Source organism: Oratosquilla oratoria, chromosome 9, assembly GCF_046742065.1.
Source record: "Oratosquilla oratoria isolate Oo_2021 chromosome 9, ASM4674206v1, whole genome shotgun sequence".
In the NCBI taxonomy this organism is placed as follows: Eukaryota; Metazoa; Arthropoda; class Malacostraca; order Stomatopoda; family Squillidae; genus Oratosquilla; species Oratosquilla oratoria.
In genome coordinates this window covers 6,953,886-6,980,149 of record NC_134785.1, presented here as the reverse complement: position 1 = coordinate 6,980,149, position 26,264 = coordinate 6,953,886, and the positions used below count along the sequence as shown (strand labels likewise).

General features: G+C 39.4%; 1 protein-coding gene across 2 annotated transcripts in view; it reads right to left on the bottom strand.

The window, feature by feature from the left end:
- Window positions 1–2,269: 2,269 nt before the first annotated feature.
- The window catches only part of LOC143028156 (uncharacterized), a 36,446-nt gene continuing 12,451 nt past the window's right edge, over window positions 2,270–26,264 (bottom strand). For both annotated transcript variants that reach the window (XM_076189855.1, XM_076189856.1), the window contains 7 exons: window positions 24,362–24,561; window positions 23,361–24,068; window positions 22,448–22,692; window positions 19,879–20,050; window positions 16,871–16,996; window positions 10,214–10,327; window positions 2,270–3,268 (listed from right to left, as the gene is read on the bottom strand). In XM_076189855.1, the coding sequence (XP_076045970.1) occupies window positions 3,049–3,268; window positions 10,214–10,327; window positions 16,871–16,996; window positions 19,879–20,050; window positions 22,448–22,692; window positions 23,361–24,068; window positions 24,362–24,561 (1,785 nt within the window). In that variant the 3' untranslated portion in view covers window positions 2,270–3,048. The remainder of the gene's footprint in view (window positions 3,269–10,213; window positions 10,328–16,870; window positions 16,997–19,878; window positions 20,051–22,447; window positions 22,693–23,360; window positions 24,069–24,361; window positions 24,562–26,264) is intronic.

Genomic DNA, 26,264 nt, shown 5'->3' with positions numbered 1-26,264 from the left:
AAATTAATTTCAAATTTGTATAAAGCATCACTCAAATGAAAAGAATTGATAAAACCACATAACCCATGTCATAATAAACGGAACATTACAAATTCTAAACGACACCCAGAAATTAAAAACATAGTAAGTACAAAGTGTCACCAAATGGAACCACCAAAAATAAGAAATAAAATAAAAGGGCAAAAAGAAAAATATCAAATGTCACAGACCAGACATAAAAGCACCACACAAGTCGTATGTGCTCTAACTGTCCTGTGTGTCCTTATCAGACTATAAAATAAAACATAAACAACACTAAAAGACAAAAAGAAATTTAATTACAAAGTTAGCCCAAAGTGTCCACAACAATAACAAAAAGCAAATAATTGACAAACCGACATATAGAAAATATAAAAAAATCACAGTCCGGACCCAAAAGCACCACACGGGTCGCCTATCGCCGCTCTTCCTGTTCTGCTTGTGCTTAGCTCCCTTTATCATACAAATCAAAACTATCAAACAACAACAAAACTGAATGACAAAAAGAAATTGCAAAGTGTTAAAAAGTGTCCGAAGAAAAAGGGGGGGGGGGATAAAAAGCAATAGAAGACAAACCCAACAAAATGACAATTAACTCAACAGCAGCGAACCAACAGTAAACAAAACAAAACCAATTCTGGACGATAAAAGAAAAGGAAAATGATGACAGAGTTAAATAAAGTAACATCACAAAAAACACACACGAATGCCAAACATCAAAGTCTTGACATAAAAACACTACACTGGCCTCCGCTCACTGCTTCTTCTGTCCTGTCTGTCTTTCGCTCCCTTGTAAATTGGATTTAGATTGATGCATCTGTTGGCGCTGTTGCTGTCACTGGCCCAAGCTTCCAAAAATAGCCTCTCTCCTTTCTTGTTGTTTCTGTAAATCACACCAACGTTGTCTCAATCCATCTTGTGCTGCTCCTCCTGGCAATGCCTGAATATCGCTGAAGTACCATCTTTACGATTTACAGCTCGTTTATGTTCTCTAACTCTTGTCGATAATTTCTTACCCGTCTCTCCTATGTAGCGAGTACAACAGTTGCCGCAGCCAATATCATATACCACTCCCGTCTTGTTCTCTTTCTCCTCCGTATCTTTTACCTTAGTAAGAGCACCATGTAAAGAGTTGGCGGGTTTGTGAGTTACCTCAACACCGCGCTTCCTCAATAGTCTAGCAGCCACCTCAGATGCCCCCTTCACATATGGTAAGGTAATCCTTCTAGTTGCCGCCTGTTTCGTGTCCGCTGTAGTTTTTCTTCCCTGCGCTGTGGTCCATCTTCTAATGACCGATTTGGGGTACCCGTTGTCTGCAAAGACCTTCTCCAGGCGTTTCCTTTCTTCTTTCAAGTTCTCCTCAGTCGAGCACAAATTCCCCGCTCTTGACCACAACGTCTTGACCACACTTTTCTTATGCTCCACCGGGTGGCAACTCTCATAATCCAAGAGCCTGTCCGTATGAGTATCCTTTCTATATACACCTGTAGTCATACTGTGCCCACATCTCGTTACCAAGACGTCCAGGAACGGCAACCGTCCTTTCACTTCCCTCTCCATTTCGAACTGGATGGCTGTGTTCCTCCCATTCAAAAAGTTGAGAAAACAATCAACTTCACCCTCCTTCATAATCACGAATACATCATCCACATATCTCATCCACGTTTTCAAGGCCACAGGTGCCGCCACCAACATCTCTTCCTCTAACTCCTGCATAGCCATCTCTGCCAAAACCACAGAAATCGGGGATCCCATAGGAGTTCCCATCCTCTGGTGGTAAACCTTCTCCCTAAACCTGAAGAAGGTCGAATCCAAGCATAAGTTGACTAACCTCACGAGCTCCTCTGTTGACAGTTTTTCATTGTCTCGAAACTCCTCTGACCCTTCAACCTTTGAATGCACTGCCTGCTTTAACAAATCCTGTGGCAAAGAAGTGAACATAGATTTAACATTGAACGAAACCAATATATCTCCCTCTTCCATGCTTATTCCTCGTAATCTATCCACAAAATCCGTGGAATTCTTGAGCATTCGTTCTGACTTCTCCACTAAGGGCCTTAGTCGCTTGGCTAGGCCTTAGCCAAGTTGTAAGTAGGGGAACCTCTGAAGGCAATGATCGGTTTTAATATATAATTGAATCCTTTTGCTTACTATGTATAACCCTGAGGACGAACCCCGGACAGGGTTCAAAACGTCGGTAATAAATTCTGTTACTGTGAGTCCAGTGTTTCGAAATTTTCCGATAATATACATATATATATATATATATATATATATATACACACACACATATACAAAATGTATGTTACTCCCACCACCTTCTCAATATCAATTGTTGAACAAATAGTAATCTATTACATTATTTTGAATTCATAATTGTTAAGAGTGACAAGCATGCACAACAAAAGATTTGCATGTCCTAAAATCATGTTACATATTCTAAATGTAAACATTCTCTGTCTTAATTTCTATGGGTATTTAGTTAATCTTTGGTCAAAAGCAGGAAATAGTTTAAATAGTTATAGAAAAAAAACATTCAAACATAGTTTGCCAAATAGTTTGCTTAATAACTATATGTTGGATTTGGTAAAATATTATAGAAGATAAGATTCACCTATTCATAATAAATAATACTGCATGGTTTGTTTCCACTAAAGTTCTGTCAAGTACATTTTGTAAATATTAATAACAGCTACTTGGATATAGGCAACTAATGAATGAATAATAGGTTGAAGGTTCAGAGCCACACATCAAAAACATCAACTAAGCTAAATTGAATTGAAACTATCAAAAAACTGTGATAAATAGCATGGAATAATGTAGTGTACTTCAAATCAACTAGAAAATTTTAAAGTATTTGCAGACAAATACACAGAAATTTTTAAATGTAGTAATGTCTGCGCAAATACTTCATGAATAAAAGCATACAGTGAGTTTGCAACCAAATATTCTGTAGTGTTCCGTTGCTTGTCCTTTTATCAATGTTAAGCTGGCATAAACATTTCTTCAAAATTTTAAGATTTGTCTTCCTTACAGCATCTTTGCAGTAAATGAGGGTTCCTTCCTTATTCCCTGCCTAAACTGCGATCCTTTAGCTAAATTTCGAGGTCCCTTACACAAGGATGAATTTGCTCCTTTGGCCAAAGATGACGGACCAGTTCGAAGACTCTGATTTGGTCCCTTGGCCAAGCCTTTGCCTTGTCTGTCAATATTTTCTGGGTTAGGCCCTTGCCATGCCTGGTAATCACTTCTGAAAATTATAGAATAAATCAATGATAAAAGAGAATGAATTATGTTCCTTAAGACAAAGCTAATTTCGAAATTCTTACTGACATTATTTCACTTAATTGAATTTCATGCATGGAATAAAATTGTCTGGCAATTGCTATAACACTGATCAATCAATCAATCAATCTGCTGCCCCAGGTCTCTCTTGCAAGAGACCAAGAGACCCACAACTCCCAGGTAAACAACAGCCTCCAGATTGACCCATAAGTCACCCAAGGAAAAGATTATGTTATTGTGTGGATAAGACTGGTGCAATGTAGGATGTGTTCAGTGTCTTCTGTATGGTGATCACATCTGGGGCAATTTGATTCTGTATTTACCTAATTGTATTTTACGGGACAAGAGCTATGCTCGTAGTGACCAGTTTTCATATCTCTCCACATCCAGTTTGTTCTTAAAATCGTATATAGTTCTGGCATTTAATATTTCTCTGTTCAGTTTGTTCCAGACACCAATCTCTCTATGTGGGAAGATATCATTTTTCAGGGCTCTTCTGTAACTGTCTTTCTTTATTTCCTTTTTGTGTCCTCTTGTTTCTCTTCTGTCCCACTTTAATAAGTCATCTCTATCAAGAACTTCCATCCCTTTCATAATTCTGAAAATGGTCAACAAATTGCCTCTTTCCCTTCTCTGTTCTAGTGTTGACAACTGTAATTTCTCCAATCTTTGTTCATATGTCCGATTTTACAGTGTAGGTGCCATTTTTGTTACTGCTCTTTGGATTCTTTCTAATTTTCTTATGTTCTTTTTTGTGTTCGGTGCCCACATTGATACAGCATATTCTAATTTCGGTCTTATCAGTGTAACAACTATTTTTTTAACCATCTCCTCATCTATGTAGTCGAAGGCCACTTTCATTGATCTTAATAAGTTGTAAGTCTCTCCAAATAATTTATTTAAATGTTTGTCAAGTGTCAAGTCACTTGAGATGATTACTCCTAGGTCCCTTTCTGAATCAACTTTTTTGACTTCTTTGTTTCCAATTTTGTACTGTCCCGATACTCTATTTCTACTTTTTCCAAATTCCATTACACTACATTTTTTAATGTTTTATCTCACTTTTCCAACTCCATACCCATATTTTGTCTAGGTCTTCTTGTAGCAATATGCAATCTTCTTCTGTTCTTACTCTCTTGAGTAATTTGGCATCGTCAGCAAAGATATAACAGTTCACTCTCTCATCCATATCATTTATATATATGGCAAACATTAAAGGAGCCAGTACAGAGCCTTGTGGGACGCCACTTTTCACATCTTCCCAGTTCGAATTTTTGTCTCAAAGTATCACTGTCATTTTTCTCCCAGTTACGAAATTCTTCATCCATTCCAGTAGTTTACCTTGTATTCCTATTATTTAAATTTTTCTTATCAATTTTTTATGTGGTACTTTGTTGAATGCCTTCTGCAAATCCAAAAAGACACAATCTGCTTAGCCATCTCTTTCTTGTATTATCTTAATTAATCTCTAGTAAAAGCAGATTAGGTTTGTGGTGCATGATCTTCCACTTCTAAAGCCAAATTGTTTGGGGTTTATTATTTTATTTTCTTCCAGGTGTTTGGTCCATTTGTTTCTGATGAACTTTTCACATATTTTTGCTACTGTGCTTGTAAGGGATACCGGTCTGAAGTTTGTAGGATCTTCTCTATTTCCTCCTTTATATATTGGTACTATGTTTGCATCTTTCCAATCTTACGGCACCTTTCCCTCTTTGAGTGAGAAGTCAATTATCTTGTATAGTTTATCTGTCAGTTCATCTATACACTCTTTCAGTATCCAGTTTGCGATTCCATCTGGTCCATGCGATTTCCTGACATCTAGGTTTTGTATCTGGTCTCTTATTTCTTTTTGTGTTACCTTTATTTCTTTAATCGTGGGTGATCTTTCTTATTGTCCATCTTTCCATCTTCCTAAGATTGTGAGCTCTTGATCTAAAATGTCTGATCATAACTTCTGCCATCTCTGTGTCATCTATATATTTTTTATCTCCATGCAATTTCACTATTTCAGGTTTATCCTTTAGTTTTTCATTTATACATCTGTAAAAGAGTTTAGGTTAGTCCTTACATTAGTCTATAATATCTTTTTCATAATTTCTTTTTTCTTCCCTGCGTATATTCACAAATTCGTTCCTAAGTTTGCCATTTATATATTTTTTTTTATTTTTTCCATTTTTTCCAGGCTTTGTCTCTCCTGTCTCTAATCTCACTACACCTTTTGTTAAACCAACACTTTATGTAAATCTCTTTTTGTTTCTTTTTTTGGTACATATTTGTTAATTCCTTCCTTGTACTTTTCTTTGAATATGTTCTATTTGTCTTCCGTCTTTGTTTCCTCTTTAGAGAATTTATCCCAGTTTGTGTTTTGGAATTTTTTTCTCAGTTTAATAAAATCAGTTTTGTTGTATATTAATCTTCCTTCTCTGTCTTTGTCATTCCTGTCTACATTGTTCTGTTCTTTTAATTCAACCTCTATTAGTATATGGTCACTCTTTCCAATTGGTGTTTTATACTCCATTTTGTTCACAATATCTGGTTCAGAAGTTAATATTAAGTCTAGTTTTGACAGTTCCTCATTGTTTCTATATCTAGTATTTTCCTTAACCCATTGTGTTAGGGTGTATTCGATGGTCATATCCAGTAGAATGTTGCTCCAAAGTTCATCTCCATTTTTAACTATCATTTCTTCCCAGATTATATCTTTTGCATTAAAATCACCCATGATTACTATGTTTCCACCCTCTTTCAGTAACTCGTTTAGCACAATCATTGTGTCTTCCAATAATTTGGAATGTTTGCTGTCTGACACACACATGTGTTTTTGGTGGTATACATTGCTACAAATTTTCTGCTTTTCATCTATTTGTTAGCAATATTGATCATAATTAATTCTACATTGCCTTGGCCTTCAATAATCTTTGTCACATTTAGACCCTTTTTGGCCAATATCATGACACCTCCCTGCTTTCCTGTTCAACTTTTTCCCCCAGTAGTTGTATAGACCATGTCCCACTATGCTTGTTGATAGAGGTCCTTTCAATTGTCTCTACTATTCCCATGATGTCAGGTTTTTCTGTTTCTAGATAGTTATTTAGTTCACTGACTCCAGAGATCATGCCATCGATATTTGTATATGCCACTTTTAGTTTCTTATTTTCTTTTCTTTTTTGGTTTAAGTTTCCATTTTTTTTTTTTATGTACCATTTCTTCAGTCTAAAGTCCAACACTTTCCAAAAAAAAACTCGTTTTTTTCCGCCTGTTCTCTTCTCATTTCCATCACTGGCTTCAATTCTGAGAGCTTTGTCTTTCTTTCCTCATCACTCATTTCCTTTTGTATCCATATATGTTTGAATTCCTCACTGTTTGCCAGTTTAATTGCTTTTGATAATACTTTCTCGGCTATCAATTGGGTTCTTAGTTTTATTTTCAGAGGTCTATGTTTTTTTCCTTTTGAATATTTGCCTATCCTATGGATTGTGTCGATTTCTTTATAGAAATTTTGCCCTTCATCCTGTATTTCTTTCAGAATCTCCTTAGCTATTTCCTTCTCCTCCATTTCTCTCTGGTATCTATACATATCGTGTTTTTCCTGGATACCATGGACCACAATGCACTAACTTTGTCAACGATATCTTTCACCCAATTTTCTTTTTCTTTAATTACTTTCATAACTGTTTCTTTTGTGTTTTCCTCCATCTGCTTTTGTACTATTTCTCTAAAAAATTTTTTTTTTTTCCTGTTCTTGTTTCCACTGATTTTTTATTTCAATGAGGTCTGTTTCTTTGATTGATTCTTCCACCTTTCCAGTCACTACTTGTAATTGCTCTTTGACCTCCTTTTTCAGTTCATCATTTTTATTTTTGTCTTCATTTTTCATTCTCTTGTTTTCTCTTTTTAGGATGTCAATTTTGCTCTTTAGGTCACTTAGTTCTTTCATCGTTTGCTCATTACTCTTATGTAAAGTAATCAATTCTCTATGTACAGCTCGGTAGTCCAATTCTAAATCTATAATTTCTTCCATTAAGTCATTTATTTCACGATTTCTTAATGCACTGCTATATCTAATTTCTCTATCTATATCTAAGCTTTTTCCTATTTCACTTGGGTTTCTTTGAAATCCTGAGAAAAAGTTACTTTCCCACCTTTGGTTTTTCCTTGGAGTATCAATTACACATGGGCATTTGGGGATGACACCTCTTGGACTTTCCACTATACTTACGTCTAATCCTCTTCTTTATCTTTCTCCATTTTGCCAAAAACTATACTTATTTTAAGAACTGGAAAAACTGGAAAAACTTTTACCAGTCATATGAGTACCATAGTTCACCCATCCCACACAATAACAAGTGGTTTCCTTTACTATCGGCAACGAAACCACTAGATAGATGCGCTCAATGCAGCACTTCCTTTCACTTTGGTGTCTGGACCTAGTGTTTAAAATGAGATGCCTGAGAAGTATGATAGGGGTTACTAGGCTGGATAGAACGAAAAATGAGGTGAGGAGAACGGGGGTGGAAAGGGAGTTGGGAGATAGGGTTAATAAAAGAGTATTGGGATGGTTTGGACACATGGAAAGAATGAGTGAAGAAAGATTAGTAAAAGAGGTGTGGAAGAAAGAGGTAGAAGGAGTGAACATGAAGGGGCGACCAAGGATGAGATGGATGGATGGGGTAAAAAGGGCATTGAGGAAAGAAGGGAGAATACAGAAGATAGGAGTGAATGGAGAATGGTTGTGTATGGATGATGCTGTGATGCATGAGGGGGAGGGGGAGTGGGTGGGGGATGGGGGGGGGGGGTATGTGTGAAAAATAAACTGATGTGGCCCAAAGGGATTTCTCCCCATCTTCTCCATTTCTGCATGAGGGGATGGAGGGGGGTGCACCAATTTAATGAAGCAGCCTTGCTGTGAATGTGCTGTGTCTTGCGACACTGCTTCTGACCCAGGGTAATGGGCAAGTTGCAGGGATGACCTGTCATCCCAGAGGAGCCAAGATAAGAGGGAGGGAGGGGGGTGGATGGGAGTGGAGTGTGTGGGGATGGAATAGGTGGGAGTGGTTTTCATGCCTTTGTTTTTTGGCTACCTCCCTTGTAAGGGGAGAGATCACGTCATAAAGAACGCTCAGAACAACTGGCAACCACAAACCAACCCTATACTCATCACCATATCTGACCTCACTGTCCTCGTGTGTGTAGGTCACATATTGGTCTCATCAGCCACCTGCGCACAAACCAATCATAATCTCACTTTGTGATGTTTGTTCGTGTAGAGAATCATACTCAGCACTGAATGATCCCATGAATGAATGAATGTATGTACCAAGTACCCATTCACCCAATCCACCCATTCCATTTAGTCACCCCCTCAAAAATTCACTCTGTTCACATCTGTCTTTCACAATCTTTTTGCTAGTCTTTCTTCACTCACCTATTTCCATACCAAGGCTTCTCCTTTGTAAGGAAGGTAGACAATCAAGGCAACCCATTCCACTCCTATCCACCATCCATTTGCTTCCCTCCCATCTTCACTCCTCTTAAATGAAGGTCATTCCTGACATCCATTCACTGCCCAGTAAGAGGCAATGCAGCAAGAAACAGCATACTTCACTTACATGGCAGCCCTACCTCCTCATCCCCTCATGCAGAAAATAGAGAAGATGGGGAGAAATCCATTTAGACTGTATCAAAATATCACCCATACACATTCTCCACTCATTCCTATCACCTGTCTCCTCCTTTCCCTGCTCAACAGACATACCCATCTTGCTCAAAGTCTCTTTCACCCCATCCATCCATCTCATCCTCTTTCCACTTCCACTCTCCTCCTCACTAGACCCAACCTTATAACCTCCATCATACTTCTATGACACTTCATTTCAAACACATTTAAGCTTCTCTCTGCCGCTCTTAAATTCCAAGTCTCCACCCCATACAGTGTCATAGGTACAATCATACATATACATACATATACCAAAGGCTTTTTCCCCCTTACACAGGGGTGTAGCCAAAAAGAAAAAGGCATAGAAATCACTCCCACCCATTTCATTTCCCATATATTCCACTCCCCTCCACCCTCCTCCTATCTTGGCACCTCCTGGATAACGGGTCATCCCTGCATCCTGTCCACTGCCCTGGGTCAGAAGCAGTGTCGCAAGACACAGCACATCCACAGCAAGGCCGCTTCATAACTTTCGGCAACCCCCCCTTTCCATCCCCTCATGCAAATTTTTTTCTCATACATACTTCCTCACCCCCAATCCCCCACCCACTCCCCTTCATGGATCACAGCCTCATTTATACACAACCCTTCTCCATTCACCCCTATCTTCTGTCCTCTCCCATCCCTTCATATAATTATCTTCTCTTTGCATCCATTCCCAGATGCCTATTTCTCATGACACTTTTCAATCAACTAAGCTTTCCTAGTTCTACAATTTACCTCCATTTTCTATTACATGTGACTCCAAATACTCAAAACCATCCACTTCCTCCAGCCTCTATTCTTTAAGACTTACTTCCAACTCTCTGCCATCCTCTCCCCTTATACATCTCATCACCTTATTTTTACCCTCGTTTACTTTCAACATTCTTCTATTGCATACCTTCCCAAACTCTATCACTAACTACCTTAGACCTTCCTCTGACCACACCATACAGTGTCATCCACAAACAACAGCTAGATCACCTCTCATTTCTCTCCACTATCTCTATTTCCAATTCCCTGCCACTTTGCATTTACCTCCCATACCACTTCATCCATGTATACACGAAACAGCTGTGGCAACATGACACAGTCCCAATGCAACACCACCTTTACCTCAAACCACTCTCTCTCTCCATTTCCAATCCTAACACGAATTCTACTACTCTTGCACTAAGCTCTACTTAACTCATACCATAAAAAAATACTTACAATAACAAATTTTCACTTGGGCCATGGTAAAGATCCTTATTTGGACCTTGTGCCTTGACACGATTATCAGATCTGAATCCTTCTTCTTCTTCTGTGCTGGTTCCTCTTGAAACCCTATAAAAGAATAATATAAATGAATTTGAAAGCTGCTGGAAAACACAAAAAATCTTTGTTAGCTTTTCATTTATGTAATCTGCCCTTACCCTGATAGGGTTGGTGAAAGAATATTAGGATGGTTTGGACACATGGAAAGAATGAGTGAAAAAAGACTAGTAAAAGAGGTGTGGAAGGCAGATGTGGAGGGAGTGAACATGAGGGGACGTCCTAGGATGAGGTGGATGGATGGGGTGAAGGGGGCTTTGGGGAAGAGGGGAATGTCTGTTGAGGAAGGACAGGAGAGGACAGAAGACAGGGGTGAATGGAGAATGGTTGTATATGGATGATGTTGTGATAGCATGAGGTGGAATGGGAGGGTGGATGGGGGGTGAGGTAGTATGTGTGAGCAAAATTTGACGCAGCCCGAAGGGATTTCTTCCCGTCCTCTCATTTCATGCAATGGGGGGACGGAGAGGGGGGGTCGCCGATTTAATGAAGCGGCCTTGCTGTGGATGTGCTGTGTCTTGCGACACTGCTTCTGACCCAGGGCAGTGGACAAGGTGCAGGGATGACCCGTCATTCAGGAGGTGCTAAGATAAGAGGGAGGGTGGAGGGGTGTGGAGTGTATTCAGGGGTGGAATGGGTGGGATTGATTTTGTGCCTTTTTCTTTTTGGCTACCCCCCTTGTAAGGGGGAAAAAGCCTTGGTATATGTATGTATGTATGTATGCCCTTACTATTCTAACTCCAGTTCCTAAAATTAATTAATCTCTCTTACAGGACTCCCCCATACTTACAATCCCCAGACAACACAATATATCTTCTCCTAGTAACTTATGGTCCTGCCTGGGGGCTGTTACCAATTTCACAGAGGCCAAGGTCTTCTACAGGAGAGACTAGGAGCAACAGATTGATAGATCTATTCCATTTTTTTTTCTCCTCACACCCCTTGGAAAGAGGTTCCCTATGGTGTTTATGTCTGGAGGGTTCTGATGGAGTAGGATGTTTGATAGTCAGTCTTGGAGGGTTTGTTTGGTGATTGTAAATAGGTTTTATCTGGAAGTGTTGTTTAGTGCAGGTGGGAAAGGGTGATGGATGGAAGGTTGGTTGATAGGTCATTAATGGAATTTGAACTTGCATATTGTTAAAGCTTGGGCTATATCACTTCCTTAGCTATTCCAGGCATTTATGAATCTATATGGAAAACTGTATTTCTTCACATCCTTTAGACATGGGGTCTTTCTTAATTTATTCCCATGAGCTCTTAAAGCCCTTCCAATTTTAATCAGGAGATCTCTTGTCAATCCAACCTATCCCCTTTAGTGACCTGAATACTGCAATCATATCACCTCTTTCTCTTCAATCTTTCAAGGTTGGTAGTACTTTAAGTCTTTCCTCATATGGTTTATCTACCAGTCTGGGGACCAGTTTGGTTGCTGCCATTTGTATTCTCTCAATTTTGTTTATATCCGTCACTTTGAGTGGGGAGCATACTACTGACAAATACTCCAGTCTTGGATGGATCAGTGTTTCAATTTTTTTTATCATCTCTTCATCCACATATTGAAACACCACTTTGATCTTCTGCAGTAATCCATGTCACTCCCATAATCTTGTTGATATGTCTGTCAGGTGACAGGTCATCTTTTATCAACACTTTCTCTTTTACTTTTGTAATGGGCTCACTTCCCAAGGAGTTGTTTAAGGATGTTATTTTACCACTACTGCCCATTTCCAATATTTTGCATTTTTTCGTATTAAACTTCATTTCCCATTCTTGGCTACACGCAAAATTATTGTCTTGATTGTTTTACAACAGTCTACCATCCTCCTCATTTTTCATTCATGACTTCAGCATCATCTGCAAACATGTTGTTGTTGTTGTTGTTGTTGTCGTTCCCTAGACTGTCTGTCCGAGCAGTCCCGTCTCCCCAAGGAAGGCCACAGCCGAAACTGGGTTTTCCCACAAATCCTTTATAGAGTGTATGTTGTGTTGTTTGCGTGCATGATTGTGTATAATGCAGTCTTCCATTATGTGTTGTATGGTATGGGGTGAAGTGTTACATCCTGGGCAGCTGTTCACAACACGGTCGTCCAGCCTCTTCTGGTAGCTTAGAAGTGCTGGGTGGTGACCGCATCGCAGTCTGGCCAAGTGGACTCTGTCCTTTCGTGGGAGAGAGGATTCAGAAGGGTGGATATCAGGGGGTCTGGCATGCAGCAGTGTGTTGTCTTTCAGTGTGTTAATGGAGCGGTGAGTGATATGATTATGAATATGTTTCCGGAGGCTGGTATTTGGTGGTTGTGGAGGAAGAGAAGAGAGTATCTGTGCGTAATAAAGGTCTTTGGGTGTAGTTTTAATGTTTCTTGGTGTGTGTGGGTGTTCTGCTATGTAGTGTAGCGGGTGTGATGTGTTTGTGGTGGCTGCAGCAAGTGTTTGTGTGCCTCTCATGTCGAGGTGGTCCTTGACTTTGAGGACTTTTGTTTCATGGTGTAAATGGTCTGTAGGTGATGTATTTGTGCAGCCTGTAATTGTTTTTAGGGCTTTGTTTTGTATGATTTGAAGGGTGTTGTGGTGTGTCTCACTGAGATTAGGAGCCCATGCAGGACTCGCATAATTCATCACTGAGCGTATGCATTGTTTGTATATTGTTATATTAGTTTCTTTGTTTTGTCCAAATGTTGTTCCAGTGATTGACTTAAGTGCGTTAAGTCTAGGTGTGCATTTGTTTTTTATGTTTGTGAGGTGTTGTTTGAAAGACATGGATGTATCGTATGTTACACCAAGAATTTTCGGCGTGTTTGTGTGTGGTATTAGAGTGTTGTTGATGTAGAGATGAGGTATGTATTTGTGTTCTTTTGTCCAGTTGGTGAGAAGTGTTGCTGTAGATTTGGTTGGAGCTATTTTGAGTCTGTTTGTGATGAACCATGTGTTGAGTGTGTCAAGGTAAGGCTGGATTATTTCTGCAGCTTTGTCTGTGTTACGATGTGTGCATGTGATTGTTATGTCGTCTGCGTAGGAAGAGATTTGTATTTCTGAGGTGTCTGGCGTGGGTAAGTCATGCATGTATAGATTAAATAATGTGGGGGATAGAACTGAGCCCTGTGGTACTCCGTTCTTAATGTTTCTGATGTGCGATGATTGGCCATTATATGACACATGAGCATTCCTGCCTGCCAGATAATTGGCCAGCCATCTTTTGGTGTTATTGTGCATGTCTGTGTTATATATTTTATTTGTTAGGTTGTGGCGGGGGATAGCATCAAAAGCTTTACTAATGTCCAATGTTATAAGAAGTGTTCTGTGGTGGGGCCTATCTGAATTGATGCCATCTAAAATTCTTTGTGTGAGGTTTGTCAGAAGAGTGTTTGTGGAGTGTAGTGGCCTAAAACCGTGTTGTGAGTCAGCAAGGGGAATATATGGTGTGACAAGTTTAAGTATTAGGCGTTCAATGACTTTAGAGGGGGTGCAGAGAAGTGTGATTGGGCGGTGCGATGTTGGGATTGTTGGGTCTTTGTTCGGTTTTGGAATGGTGATTATTTTACCATGCTTCCAGATGTCGGGTATAGTGTTGTGTGAATAGCTGTAGTTTGCAATGTTTGTGAGTGCGTGTATACCTTGTGGTCCAATGTGTTTTAGGTGGATGTTGCTTATGTTATCAGGGCCACAGGCAGATGAGTGCTTGAGATTATGCATTATGAGTTTTGTCTGACTGTCTATGAAGGGTGTAACATGTTGGTATAATTTGTTGTTCCTTCTATCATGTCATTGACATATACAAGAAATATTGTTAGTGCAAGCACTGAACCTTGAGGTACTCTGCTCATTACTGCTCTCCATCTTGACATCTTATCCTTTACTACTGTCCTCATGTATCTTTCCTTAAAAAATTTTTTTTTCATCCATTCTAGTAATTTGTTTCTTAGTCTTCCAACATGCCCCAATTTCCACATAAGTCAACAATGAGGTACTCTATCAAATGCCTTCTTTAGGTTGAGATACACACAGTCCATCAACCCTTCTCCATTGAGCAGCGCATCAATCACTCTCAAGTAAAAGCTTAGGTTTAACACATGACCTTCCATGTCTGAAGCTAAACTGAGCGAAAGTTTATCTTTTCAAAATATTTGGTCCATCGATCCTCCACAATCTGTTCCATTATTTCATTACTGTGATGGTCAATGATGCCAGCCTATAATTTAGTGGTGTCTCCTTACTTCCCCCTTTGTGAATTGGCACTACATTTGCCTTTTTCCAATCAGGTGGCACAATGCCTTCTTTCAATGAACATGTAATAAGACTGTGAATCTTGTCCACTAGTTGTTCCCTACAATCTTCAAGTATCCAGTTTGAGATCCCGTTAGGTCCTGAAGCTTTCGGCACATCCAATGATCCTGTACAGCAGTGACAACCACCTGGCATGGAACGTGTGCTATCGCCCATATGGCTAGACCTAACACTCCTTTGACAGTGCAACCTTGCTTGACCTGACCTAACCTAATCCAGTGCAATTATGTAATTACGCACCACAGGTCACTACCCACACGGTATATATATTGGTTCCTGGCCACATGTACAATCAGCGCTCGTAGAGGTCGGACGTCTCTTCAAACCAGCTCTTTCAACAACTCCAAGGAATCTTCGCCGGCCGGTGGTGGCTAGGAGATATATCTCCTAGCTGCTGCCGGTCTGGCATGGCCGACCTCTACGTTGACGTCGGCAGGCGGGTTTACACCAAGACAAATACACACACACATTTCCCAAGTCACGTAAATCTCTGTTTTCAGAGTAGTGCTTGGAAGAAAAGAGGCACACGCACACTTGCTCGCTGGCAAAGCAGAGGCCCAAACCGTCTCACTCTGAACGCTCAATCTGATCGCAGGCTGGTCGACGGAGAGACTTGGAACACCTCTCTGTCCAACCGGCCCGCAACCTAATGCTGGCCTCTTCGCTGACGCTGGTGAGCGAGTTTACACTTCTAACATTTACACACAATTCCCAATCGCATAATTCTCTGTTTTCAGAGTTGTGATTGGAAGGAAAGAGATCATACAACACCCGCCCATCTGCCCCTCCCACGCACCGCCACTGTATCAACTCTTCTGGAACCCAAACCCAACCTGGGGAAAAACAGGCAACGCTCGCCCCACCTGTGGCTCATCAGGAACGCGCTCGCCAGCGGTGGTGGCGAGGAGTTATCTCCTTTGCCGCTGCCGGTCTGGTTACGGACCGATCTCTTCGTTGACGTCGGCAGGCGGGTTTACACCGCCCATCTGCCCCCCCTCGCACCGCCACTGGATCAGCTCTACAGGACTTCAAACCCAACCTGGGGATAAACAGGCAACGCTCGCCCCACCTGTGGCTTATCAGGACCACCCTCTACACGCGGGAAGTGAACTCAACTCACTTCCCGTAAGATACACACATACACCTCTCACGAACAATGCCACAACACACGCACAAACATCTACACTTATATTTTCTTCAACTAAAATTCGTTTCCTTTCTAACTTTTTCTTCTACTACATCTCATTTCAGTTTACCTCCCACTAAAGATTTTTCAGTTTTTCCACCTTTCTCTACTACTATGCCTCCTACCATTTTCTAAACTTTCGTTGGTGACCCTAATCCTAACCCCTGAGTCACAGTGCTGCCCTCCAAGCTCCCGGTCCATTTCTCCCAAGCCACGACCACCAATAAACCCCTAATCGCTCGCAATTCGCCCGGTGGCAATAGTCCTCTGTTATACGCAACTATCTTTTCAATTTCTTACAGACATTCTTCCCCTCCCACAAAACCCGATCCCGCGCAAGCAAGGTGGTCTTTCCTAGAGATTCAGATTCAGTTAAGTTCAGGGATGGAATGGGCAGGAATGGTTTTTATGCCTTTTCTTTTTGGCTACCTTCCTTGTAAGGGGGAAAAAGCCTTTGATATATGTATGTATGCATTAACCCCCCCAATGGGCTTGCATTTATTTTCTGGACTGGGCCAAAGATTTCTCTCTATCAACTTCAACTACATTTCCTCCAGCTTTTCAAACGAGAGTTGATAACTGGCAACTGCTCCTTTATTCCTACAGTAAGTCCTTGTTATAAGGTACATATACGTTCCTGAAAACCTTCCCGCAAATTGAAATTACCATATACCAAACGCGGGAAGAGACTGATTGTTGTGGTGGCCGCACAGCATGGTGGCGCTACGGTACGGTGTAAACAAAACATGAGCGGATACTATATCTATGAATTTTTCTTACCATAAATAGAATCGAGAGTAGTAATTACCAAATACCGTAACTGTGAATTTACCGGATAATGAATTACCGTATAAGGAGGACTCACTATACTACTTTTGGGCAATGACATCCCACACAACCCCACACTAACACAACACAGACAACAGTCTAAATGTTCTTCCCACAGAGATCTGTGGCCTGAGGACTGTTGCAAGTCACTGCAGGGCTGCAGGTTTCCAGTGTGTGAAAGTTGAGACAACAATTATTGTTAATATACATAATACAAATCATTATAATATGTTTAAAAGGCAATAATTATGTAAACTACTTACGTTTGAGTACTGGTCCAAGCGGTATTCACTCGTTGGCGATGTAATGCTACCCGCTGACCTTTACCTACTTCTCGCCGAGTTGTAGGTGGGGACATGTGTAGAATAACTGACTTTGCCTCATTTCTCCTAAGGAAGAAGAAATTATATAAATAAATAAATAAACATCTGTATATATATAAAAAAAATTAATATACAGTGGCCACGAAAAGTTTGGGCGCAAAATTATAGGCTCCCCAACTTTCAGCTAAACTCAAAACATGCGAAAAATACAACTTTCCGCCCAAACTGTTCGTTATTTTTCAATGCTAGCGTTTGTACCCGTATTTAGCCGAGACAATACGCACTACTTAGCAACTCTGTTTAGGCGCACTCGATGTCACGTGGAGTCAGTTTCTAAACATCTCTCACGGGGAGTAGTCTTTTTTTTTGCGGTGGTCTCTGTTTTTGTGCCTTGATATCTCCGTAATGGGAAGTGGTAAAGAGCTGGGAAGAGACACAGTTGTTACAATCATAACCCTCTATAAGGAGGGTTATAAGTGTAAAGATATTGCTACTCGTGTGGGAATTGGAGTGCGTCAAGTGCAAAAGTAGACCAAGAAATTTCGAGACGGAGGAAGTAACATCATTCCTACTCCAAAGCATCGCTCTGGTCGGCCAAGGAAGATATCAAATCGTACTTCTACGGTTATTAGGAGGCAGTTAGATAAAGATCCAACGCTCACAGCTCGAAAACTGAAAGAAAATAACCCTGCACTGCTGCATGATGTGTCTGTAAGATGTATTTCTGATCATTTAGCCAAAGATTTACAATACCGTAGTTGCTGTGCTAAAGTTCTTCCCCTCCAAAGTGCAAAAAACATACGTGATCGCATAGCATTTTGCAAGAAATATATGGACTGGTCCTTAGAAGACTGGGAACGAGTATTGTGGTGTCGTCGGGCTGCAGGTCGAAGCGTGTGAGGCGCCCCAGGGGGTCTGACCCTAATGACCCTTGCTATACAGCTAAAGTGGTGAAACATGCTGCAAGTGTTATGGTGTGGGGATGCTTTGCATTTGGTGGAGTTGGCAATTTAGTGTTTCTTGCACAAAATGAGAGTGTAAATCAGCACACTTATTTCGAGTTATTGTGTGATAACCTGCCTGAAAGTTTTGAAAAGTGCAATGCTAGTTGGTTTATGCAGGACGGAGCTCCTGCTCACACAGCTCGGTCTGTTACCCAATGGTTAGAAGACTGTGGTGTTGATTACTTCAAAAAATGGCCTGGAAATTCTCCAGACCTAAATCCCATTGAGCACGTATGGCATATAATTAAAAAACAGCTAAGCTAAAAACAGAAATACAGGATATTTGGGATAATATTATTCCTCAACACGTACAAAACCTGGCAAGATGCATCCCGGCACGTTTGGAGAAGGTCATAAAGCTTAAAGGAAAATCGCTTGGTAAATAAGGTATGTAATAAGCCATTTATAGGTCTTTAAATGATTATTTAAATGTCACAAGTGTTTACATTTGTTACGCGCCCAAACTTTTTGCGGCCACTGTATAGTGGGACTTACTATGGAAACATGTATGTATGCCTCATTTCTCCTAAGGAAGAAGAAATTATATAGATAAATAAATAAACATCTGTATATATATAAAAAAATTAATATATAGTGGGACTTACTATGGAAACATGTGATGAAAGACTAGCAAAAAAGAGTGTGGAAGGCAGAGGTGGATGGAGTGAGCTTCAGGGTAAAACTGAGAATGGGAAGGATGGGTGTGGTGAAGGGGGGATTTGGACAAATGGGGAAAATCTATTGAGCATGGAAAGGAAATGAAAAGAAATAGATGCAAGTGGAGAGTGGTTGTGAGTGAAGAAATGCATTTTCTATATGAATGCAAAAATACTTGGAATAGCTTAGAAGGTGATATATACCAAGCTCAAACAATACATGAATTCCAATCTAAATATGATAATTGGGCATCAAGGACATAGATTAAGTTGGAACTGTGCAAAAGTTTGAGGCTTGGTATGATAAATTATTGGAGAGGAGGAGATAGGACCCAACAAGAATTGCTCCTTTCTTGTATACAGTAAGTCCTCGTTATACGGTACATATGCATTCCTGAAAACCTTACCGCAAATTGAAATTACCGTATACCGAACCCATTATAACATGTAATAATAGGATATGGCAGATGTACCTTCTCCCTGCTCTTTTCTCTTCAAAACATGAGCAGATACCGTATCTGTGAATTTTTCTTACCGTAAATAGAATCAAGGGTAGTAATTACCAAATACCGTAACTGTGAATTTACCGGATAAAGAATTACCGTATAAGGAGGACTCACTGTACTACAATTAGGTAAATGCTTCAGTCCAGCTCCCCAAGGGTCCTTTTACCATAATGGGAGTAAGGAATGAGGGGTTAGATTGGACATTTATTCATCTTTGACTTTGAGAGACATTTTTTCTGAAAAAGCTTTGGGCAAAACCAGTCAGTAATAAACTAAAATTAAGAATTTTTTCTTCTTAATCTGTCTTCCTCAACTTGTCACAATGTCTCAACAGTTGTTATTGATGTTTGAATAGTATATTTCTGATGATTTTTTTTTTTAAGTTGGTTGTGCTTGTGATGTAATAAGATGGGTGGCTTGTTTTAGAGCAACAGATTATTTTTCATTATTTTATTTGTTCTCCTCATGATTCCTCTTTTTTTCAAACACACTTTTCTTTGCATCATTGTGAATCAAAAGGTTTTCTATAAGCATGTTTTATCATTGTAAATCACTGTAAACCTCCCATCTCCAACTCCCATAACTAAACTTCCCTCTTCTTTGTTTCCTTCCCATCTATTTACATGTTACAAAGGATTACAAAGGATTACAAAGGCGGAGCATGCCGACAGGGGACCTTTTTGGTCCATATCTAGGTCAGATGCGAAAATAAAAATCCTAATAATGATGATAAATAAATAAAAACTATAATAATGTGTATCATTAATTCTTCTACACAATACCTTGTCATTTTAGGAGTGGTGCTGGCCAATGTCTCTTGTGTCTTCTTGTCTGATTCGGCCATATTCTGCAATACTTGCCGAGCTTTTGTTTCATCATAATAGACAGACTGCAATGCCATTGTAACAACAGTTGGTGTCAAAGCAGGGTACTCTGTTGTCAGCTGTCCACGAACTGAAACATTTGAAACAATATGTTACGATTATACAAGATAATTTTGGTAAATTGAGAATACATCTCTAATCTAATTTTACACACAAATATAAAGGCCACAATCCCCCTTATAAAGGCAGGTGACTGAGTAAAAGTACACATCTACACAAAAAGGCTCACTCAGCAGTGGCATGGTCACAACACCAAAAGAATACATACATACATATACCAAGGCTTCTTCCCCCTCAAAAGGGAGGTAGCCAAAAAAACAAAAGCATAAAAACCATTCCCACCCATTCCATCCCTAAATACATTCCACTCCCCTCCACCCTCCACCCTCCCTCTTATCTTGGCACCTCCTGGATGACAGCTCATGATATAAAGAATATACAATACAAAAGGTGACAATATGACCCAAAGCCTAAACAAGACATCCAAGGAAAGACAAGAAAATTGTGACTTCCCACATTGGAAGAGCAAAGAGAGGGGACAGGGACATGATAATGATATCTAGATTACAGGAAAGTATAAAAACATGGATGGAGAAAATATGTTGGTAAAGGATGAAAAATCAACATGAAGTCATAGTAAAAGTTGAAAAAGCTTGCTTGTTTGTTTGATAGATGTAGTATCTGGATTAACTGGGCCAAAGAGGATCCAGATACACAGAATTTCTAGATACATACTTACTTCTTTTTTTGTGTGTGTGTGTGTTTTGGATACCAAGGGAAACCCCCTACAACACCCAACACCAAACTAGTCACCAGGAAACAGTCTTAGAATTACTCCCATACAATATTCAATGTTTGCCTTCATTTCTGGAGTGAGACTTCAATTTTGTTATTTTTGTGTTATTGTTCTAGCTTATTCAAGTAGGCTTGGATGTTTGCAATTTTGTATTTACTGTGCTGGGTTATTATTGTCGGGTCATCTGTATGTGAGAGAACATTTGAGTTTAACTCTGGTTCTGGAGTTGTTGGGAGAGATCACTAATGAAGAGATTCAATAGTAAAAATGGAAGTGTTGCAGCCTGAGGGACTCCATTGTATAGTCTTTTTGTTTCAGAAATTTGGCTGTTCTGGGGCACTCTTATATAACACTTATGGTGGAGGTGGGCTTACCACCTGCCCATCAATATTACCATGCCCACTATGTGGGTTGCTGGGGTGTTGCATATGATGCACAAACACATAGAGCCAGGTCCTGAGTGAACTTCCAGCAGACCTTCCATGTGGACACCTGGAATATTATTTCTTTCTTCCAGGATAATTGAATATCCTATTTATCAGCAGAGCTCAGGTAGCTTAGATTGGATGTAGTGGTTCCTTCCAAGGCTAACTAAGCAGTGGCAAGATCACGAGTGAGGATTATGCCTACATTTGGTCAAGCCAATGAGGCTCACCTTGTGGGAGTAGCTGTAGGCATATCCAGCCAACTACTACACACCATCATAAAGATTATTCTGGTTGATGAGCATATGATGCTGGCAAATCTGATGTTCACCTTGGGCTTTATTTCTCTTGTTGTAGTGTATGCTCTTACTGAGGCATATGAACATGGTGAGAGGGTGATGTTCTATGCCAAGTTTGAATCTATAGTTGACCAGTGCCTGCCCCAAAACATACTTGTTTTGAGTGACTTCAGTGCAGTTATTGACACCAACAGAGCTGCCTATGAAGTATGAATTGGGCCCCATGGTCACTTTGAATATTAACAGTTCTCTCCTTCTGAACTTTGCAGTCAAGAAGGATGCTGATTGGTGGTTCCTTGTTCCAGAGATGAGAGCCACACTGATGGACATGGTTAAGTAATGCCACAGGAGTGGCCAAGGAGATCAATCACATACTAGTTAGTACTTGGAAGATCCTACAGAACTGCAGGGTTTATCAGAGTGCTGGATTCTTTGGGATTGAAAATTGGCTTGTGGTCACAACACTCTGAGTGCATATCAAGTCCAGTAGAATCCCAAGATATAACCCACATGGGTTTCATCTACAGAAGGTCAGGGATGATCCATGTGCCCATAAGTATGCCATTGCAATCTTTAATCAGTTTGAAATGCTTCACTCCCATCCATCCATCTCATTTCCAAGATACTTGCACAAAATATATTACATGATAATTAGTTACAACTGTGTGAATTTGTGTGAATTTATATGCTGAAAACTTATTGTAACAAAAAATTAAAAACCTAATTATTCATAGGATTCTTCATATATATATATATATATATATATATATATGTATATATATATATATATATATATATATATACATATATATATATATTATATATATATATATATATATATATATATATATATATAATATACATATATACATATATATATATATGTATATATATACATATGATAGAGTATTTCCCTAACTATAGCAATTCAAATTCCAAGATCTTACCTCTCTTTTTGTGGCTCTCTGTTAGAGTTTGTGGCCTTACAGGTGTTGGTGATGGTTTTGGGGAAGCTTTAGCTTCTTCTTTGATAGCCCTGTCCTTTACCTTTGGTGGTGAGAACACAGTTTCCTTCTTCTCATGTCCCATTTCAATAAGTTTTTCTGATGCATCTTTGACATTATAATTGCACTGTGTCAGGACATCAAGTATGATTGTGGGGTCAACTTTAGGGAAAATCCCCTTCAGGTACCTGGAAGTACATATTCCAATGTATAGGACTGAAAGCTGAGCTCTTTTATTGTCCAAAAGAGAATATAATTCCCCTCATATAAAATTTAAATGAGAATATTTACATAGTCATCATCCATTAACTAAATCATCTTTACAATGTATATATGTTTTTCAATTACAATATCTCATAACTAATTACCAAGGCATGAAAAATTTTACCTTTACCTTAGCTACCACTTGTCCATGCAGTATCACATTATGCTGAGCTACGAAGACACTACTAAAAGCAACATGCAAGGAATCAACAAATACTATATATATATATAAATATATATATTAATTTTATCTTGCCTGTAAACAACAGAAGTATATACACATAAATATATTTTAGGAGAACTTCAGTGACAGAAATATTTACAAGTAAAACTGAGAGCTTTTCATGGGTTACAAGATCTACAATGTAGTACATGCTTCACATTTCTCCAACATTTCTAGGATGTCATCCCTTATATAAAATTCTATGAAGTACCTGTATTGGAGCAACCATACTCTAAGTTTATATATAACTAAATAAAATAACAAAAATCACATACAAAATCTCAGCATTACAACTGTTTGGGTCTCGGGGGAATCTACAACAGCAAATTAATTTACAATGCACACAAATTCCGTGGTATGGAAACGTACCTTAATTTAATCTTAGGAGAATGAGGAGTTGGTCTTGGGGAATATCTAAAATCAGGCCGTGGCGAGCCTTGAAAGGACCGTGTTATTTCTGAGGTAGAACGTGTTGTAGGGCGGGGAGACCCATTTAAGAAAGTGTGTGATGAAGCTCGGGATGACAATAGAGGCGAGTCCCTTCCAAAGTAGGGAGAACCTATTGATCTTTCTAATGAACCCTGACCTAGCCTGGGAGAACCAACACTTCGTTCAAATGATCCTCTCTGGCCAGTCATTGGGGAACCTAATGAATGTTCTAATGAGCCTTGTTGAGCAGCATGTGGGGACTGAGTGGTACGTTCTTGAGATCCTCGAGTTGTAATCAGACTTGGCCCAGAGAACTTTTCTTCTAGAAGATGAGTCCCAGCTGTCCTTTCATATATTGGTTTTTTATAAGTTGACTCTAATTGCTTCCCTGTTTGATCAGTAACAGAAGACTGGTCTGTAACATCTTTCCCCATGGATGTAATTGTGGTGGTGACAGCTGTGCTGCTCTTTAATTCTTGAGCAGCACTTGTTGAAGCTTTTTGACTCTGCAATGCCATAAGGGCTGTTGCAGTCGGAATAAAGTGTCGCATTGGAGGAGGTGTGAAGGTGCCATAGGGCCCTGGGGTTGCCAGAGGGTGCTTCTGAACTTGCAGTGCACTTATAACAACAGCTTCCCTGTTATGGTACCTGATTTTGACATGTTAGTATAATGAGCATAAATGTTAGTAAAATAGCTTAAACATGCTTTAGTTTCCCTAAATTACAACCCCGCATGCACAGTATCAATTTCTGTTAGGTTTTGAACTATATTAATCATTTTGTTAATTCACTTTCAATACTAATATTAGAGAACATTAACACAGAGAAGCTCATACCAATTCTGATTAGTTTAGCCATAAAACTTCCCAAGCAGTCTCTAAATTTTTGGAGTTCTGATACAGTTATTATTATCATACATTCTACAGTACAATTAAACTCACTTCTTCATTAGACTTCTTATATGTGAATCTGCTACTGTTGGAAACAGTGCTGATATCTTGGCAATGGCAAGCTCATTATATTCCATAGCTTCAAGTATATCAGGCTTTAAGATACCAGCTGCTGTTGTTGTTGAGGAAGATGATGTTGCTGTGACAGTAGTACTTGTGCTTCCTTGCAAATTTGTAATGTCCTGTAGGGGCTGTGTGTGCAGGAACCAAAATGATATATCTATTCTAATAAATAAAAAAATTTGATACACAAACATGCTATTTCAGTGACACAAAACATAGATAAGGTGACTAATAATGTAATTTCTGGGGTGCACATGCAGCACAGTATTGTTAACCATATAATGAGTGCATAATGAACAAGTGTACAGTGATCTACCTGTAATATTTTTAATAAAGCAAGTTCAAAAGGTGATCTAAACTATTCAGACAAAAGATGAGAAAGAAGCAGTTTTCCCTAAAGCTGCGTGTATTGTGCTATGGAAGGATACCTCAGCATATTCAATTGAAAACCTATTATCACTAATACATCATTTCTATTATGGAGATGACTTTCTGACAAATTACCATATGAATATTTTTCCTACTCATGCTAAAAACTAATCCAGTATATATAACCCTTGTCAAGATAGAAATGACTATAGTTACTTTCACCAAAAACTACCTTTTTCCTTGTACTGCACATTTATCTTATTTATACAACAAAATCAGTCAACTACATGTACTAATCTTTAATCTGCAAAATGATCATAACAGTATCAGTGACAACAATCACAACAGTCAGTCAATCAGCCATCTCAGTTCTCTTTTGCAGAAAGAACAGCCACACATATTCACAGAAAAGAAAAACAGAGAGAAATTAGAAAGAATCCAAAGAGCAGTGACAAAGATGGCACCCACGCTATCAAATTTGACATATGAACAAAGATTGGAGAAATTACAGCTATCAACATTGGAGCAGAGAAGGGAAAGAGGCGACTTGTTGACCATCTTCAGAATTATGAAAGGGATGGAAGTTCTCGACAGAGATGACCTATTGAAATGGGACAAGAGAGAAACAAGAGGACATGATAAGAAGCTAAAGAAGGACAGTTACAGAAGATACCTGAAAAAGAACAGTTTCCTGCACAGAGTGATTGATGTCTGGAACAAACTAAACAGTGAAACAGTGAATGCCAGAACTATACACGAGTTCAAGAATAAACTGGATGTGGAGAGATACGAAAACGGGTCACAACAAGTATAGCTCCCGTCCTGTAAAATACAACTAGGTAAATACAGACCACCCAGTCTTGACAGCACATCAACATGACCACAAAGCTCTGTTTTGGCTCCTTTAATGTTTGCCATATACATAAATGATATGGATGAAGGAGTACATTGTTACATGAACTTTTTTGCTGACGATGCCAAATTACTCACGAGAGAGAACAGAAGAAGATTGCAGATTGCTGCAAGATGACCTGGATAAAATATGGAAATGGAGTCGGAGATATGAGATGAACTTCAACATTAAAAAAATGTAGCATAATGGAATTTGGAAAAAGTAAAAATAGAGTTTTGAGACAATATAAAATTGGAAACAAAGAAGTCAAAAAAGTAAATTCAGAGAGGGACCTAGGAGTAATCATCTCAAGTGACTTGACACCTGACATACATACATATACCAAGGGAGGTAGCCAAAAAGGGAAAGGCATAAAATCATTTCCACCCATTCCATCCCTGAATACACTCCACACCCTTCCACCTTCCCTCTTATCTTAGTACCTCCTGGATGACGGGTCATCCCTGCACCTTGTCCACTGCCCTGGGTCAGAAGCAGTGTCGCCAGACACAGCACATCCACAGCAAGGCCGCTTCATTAAATCGGCGACCCCCCCTCTCCGTCCCCCCA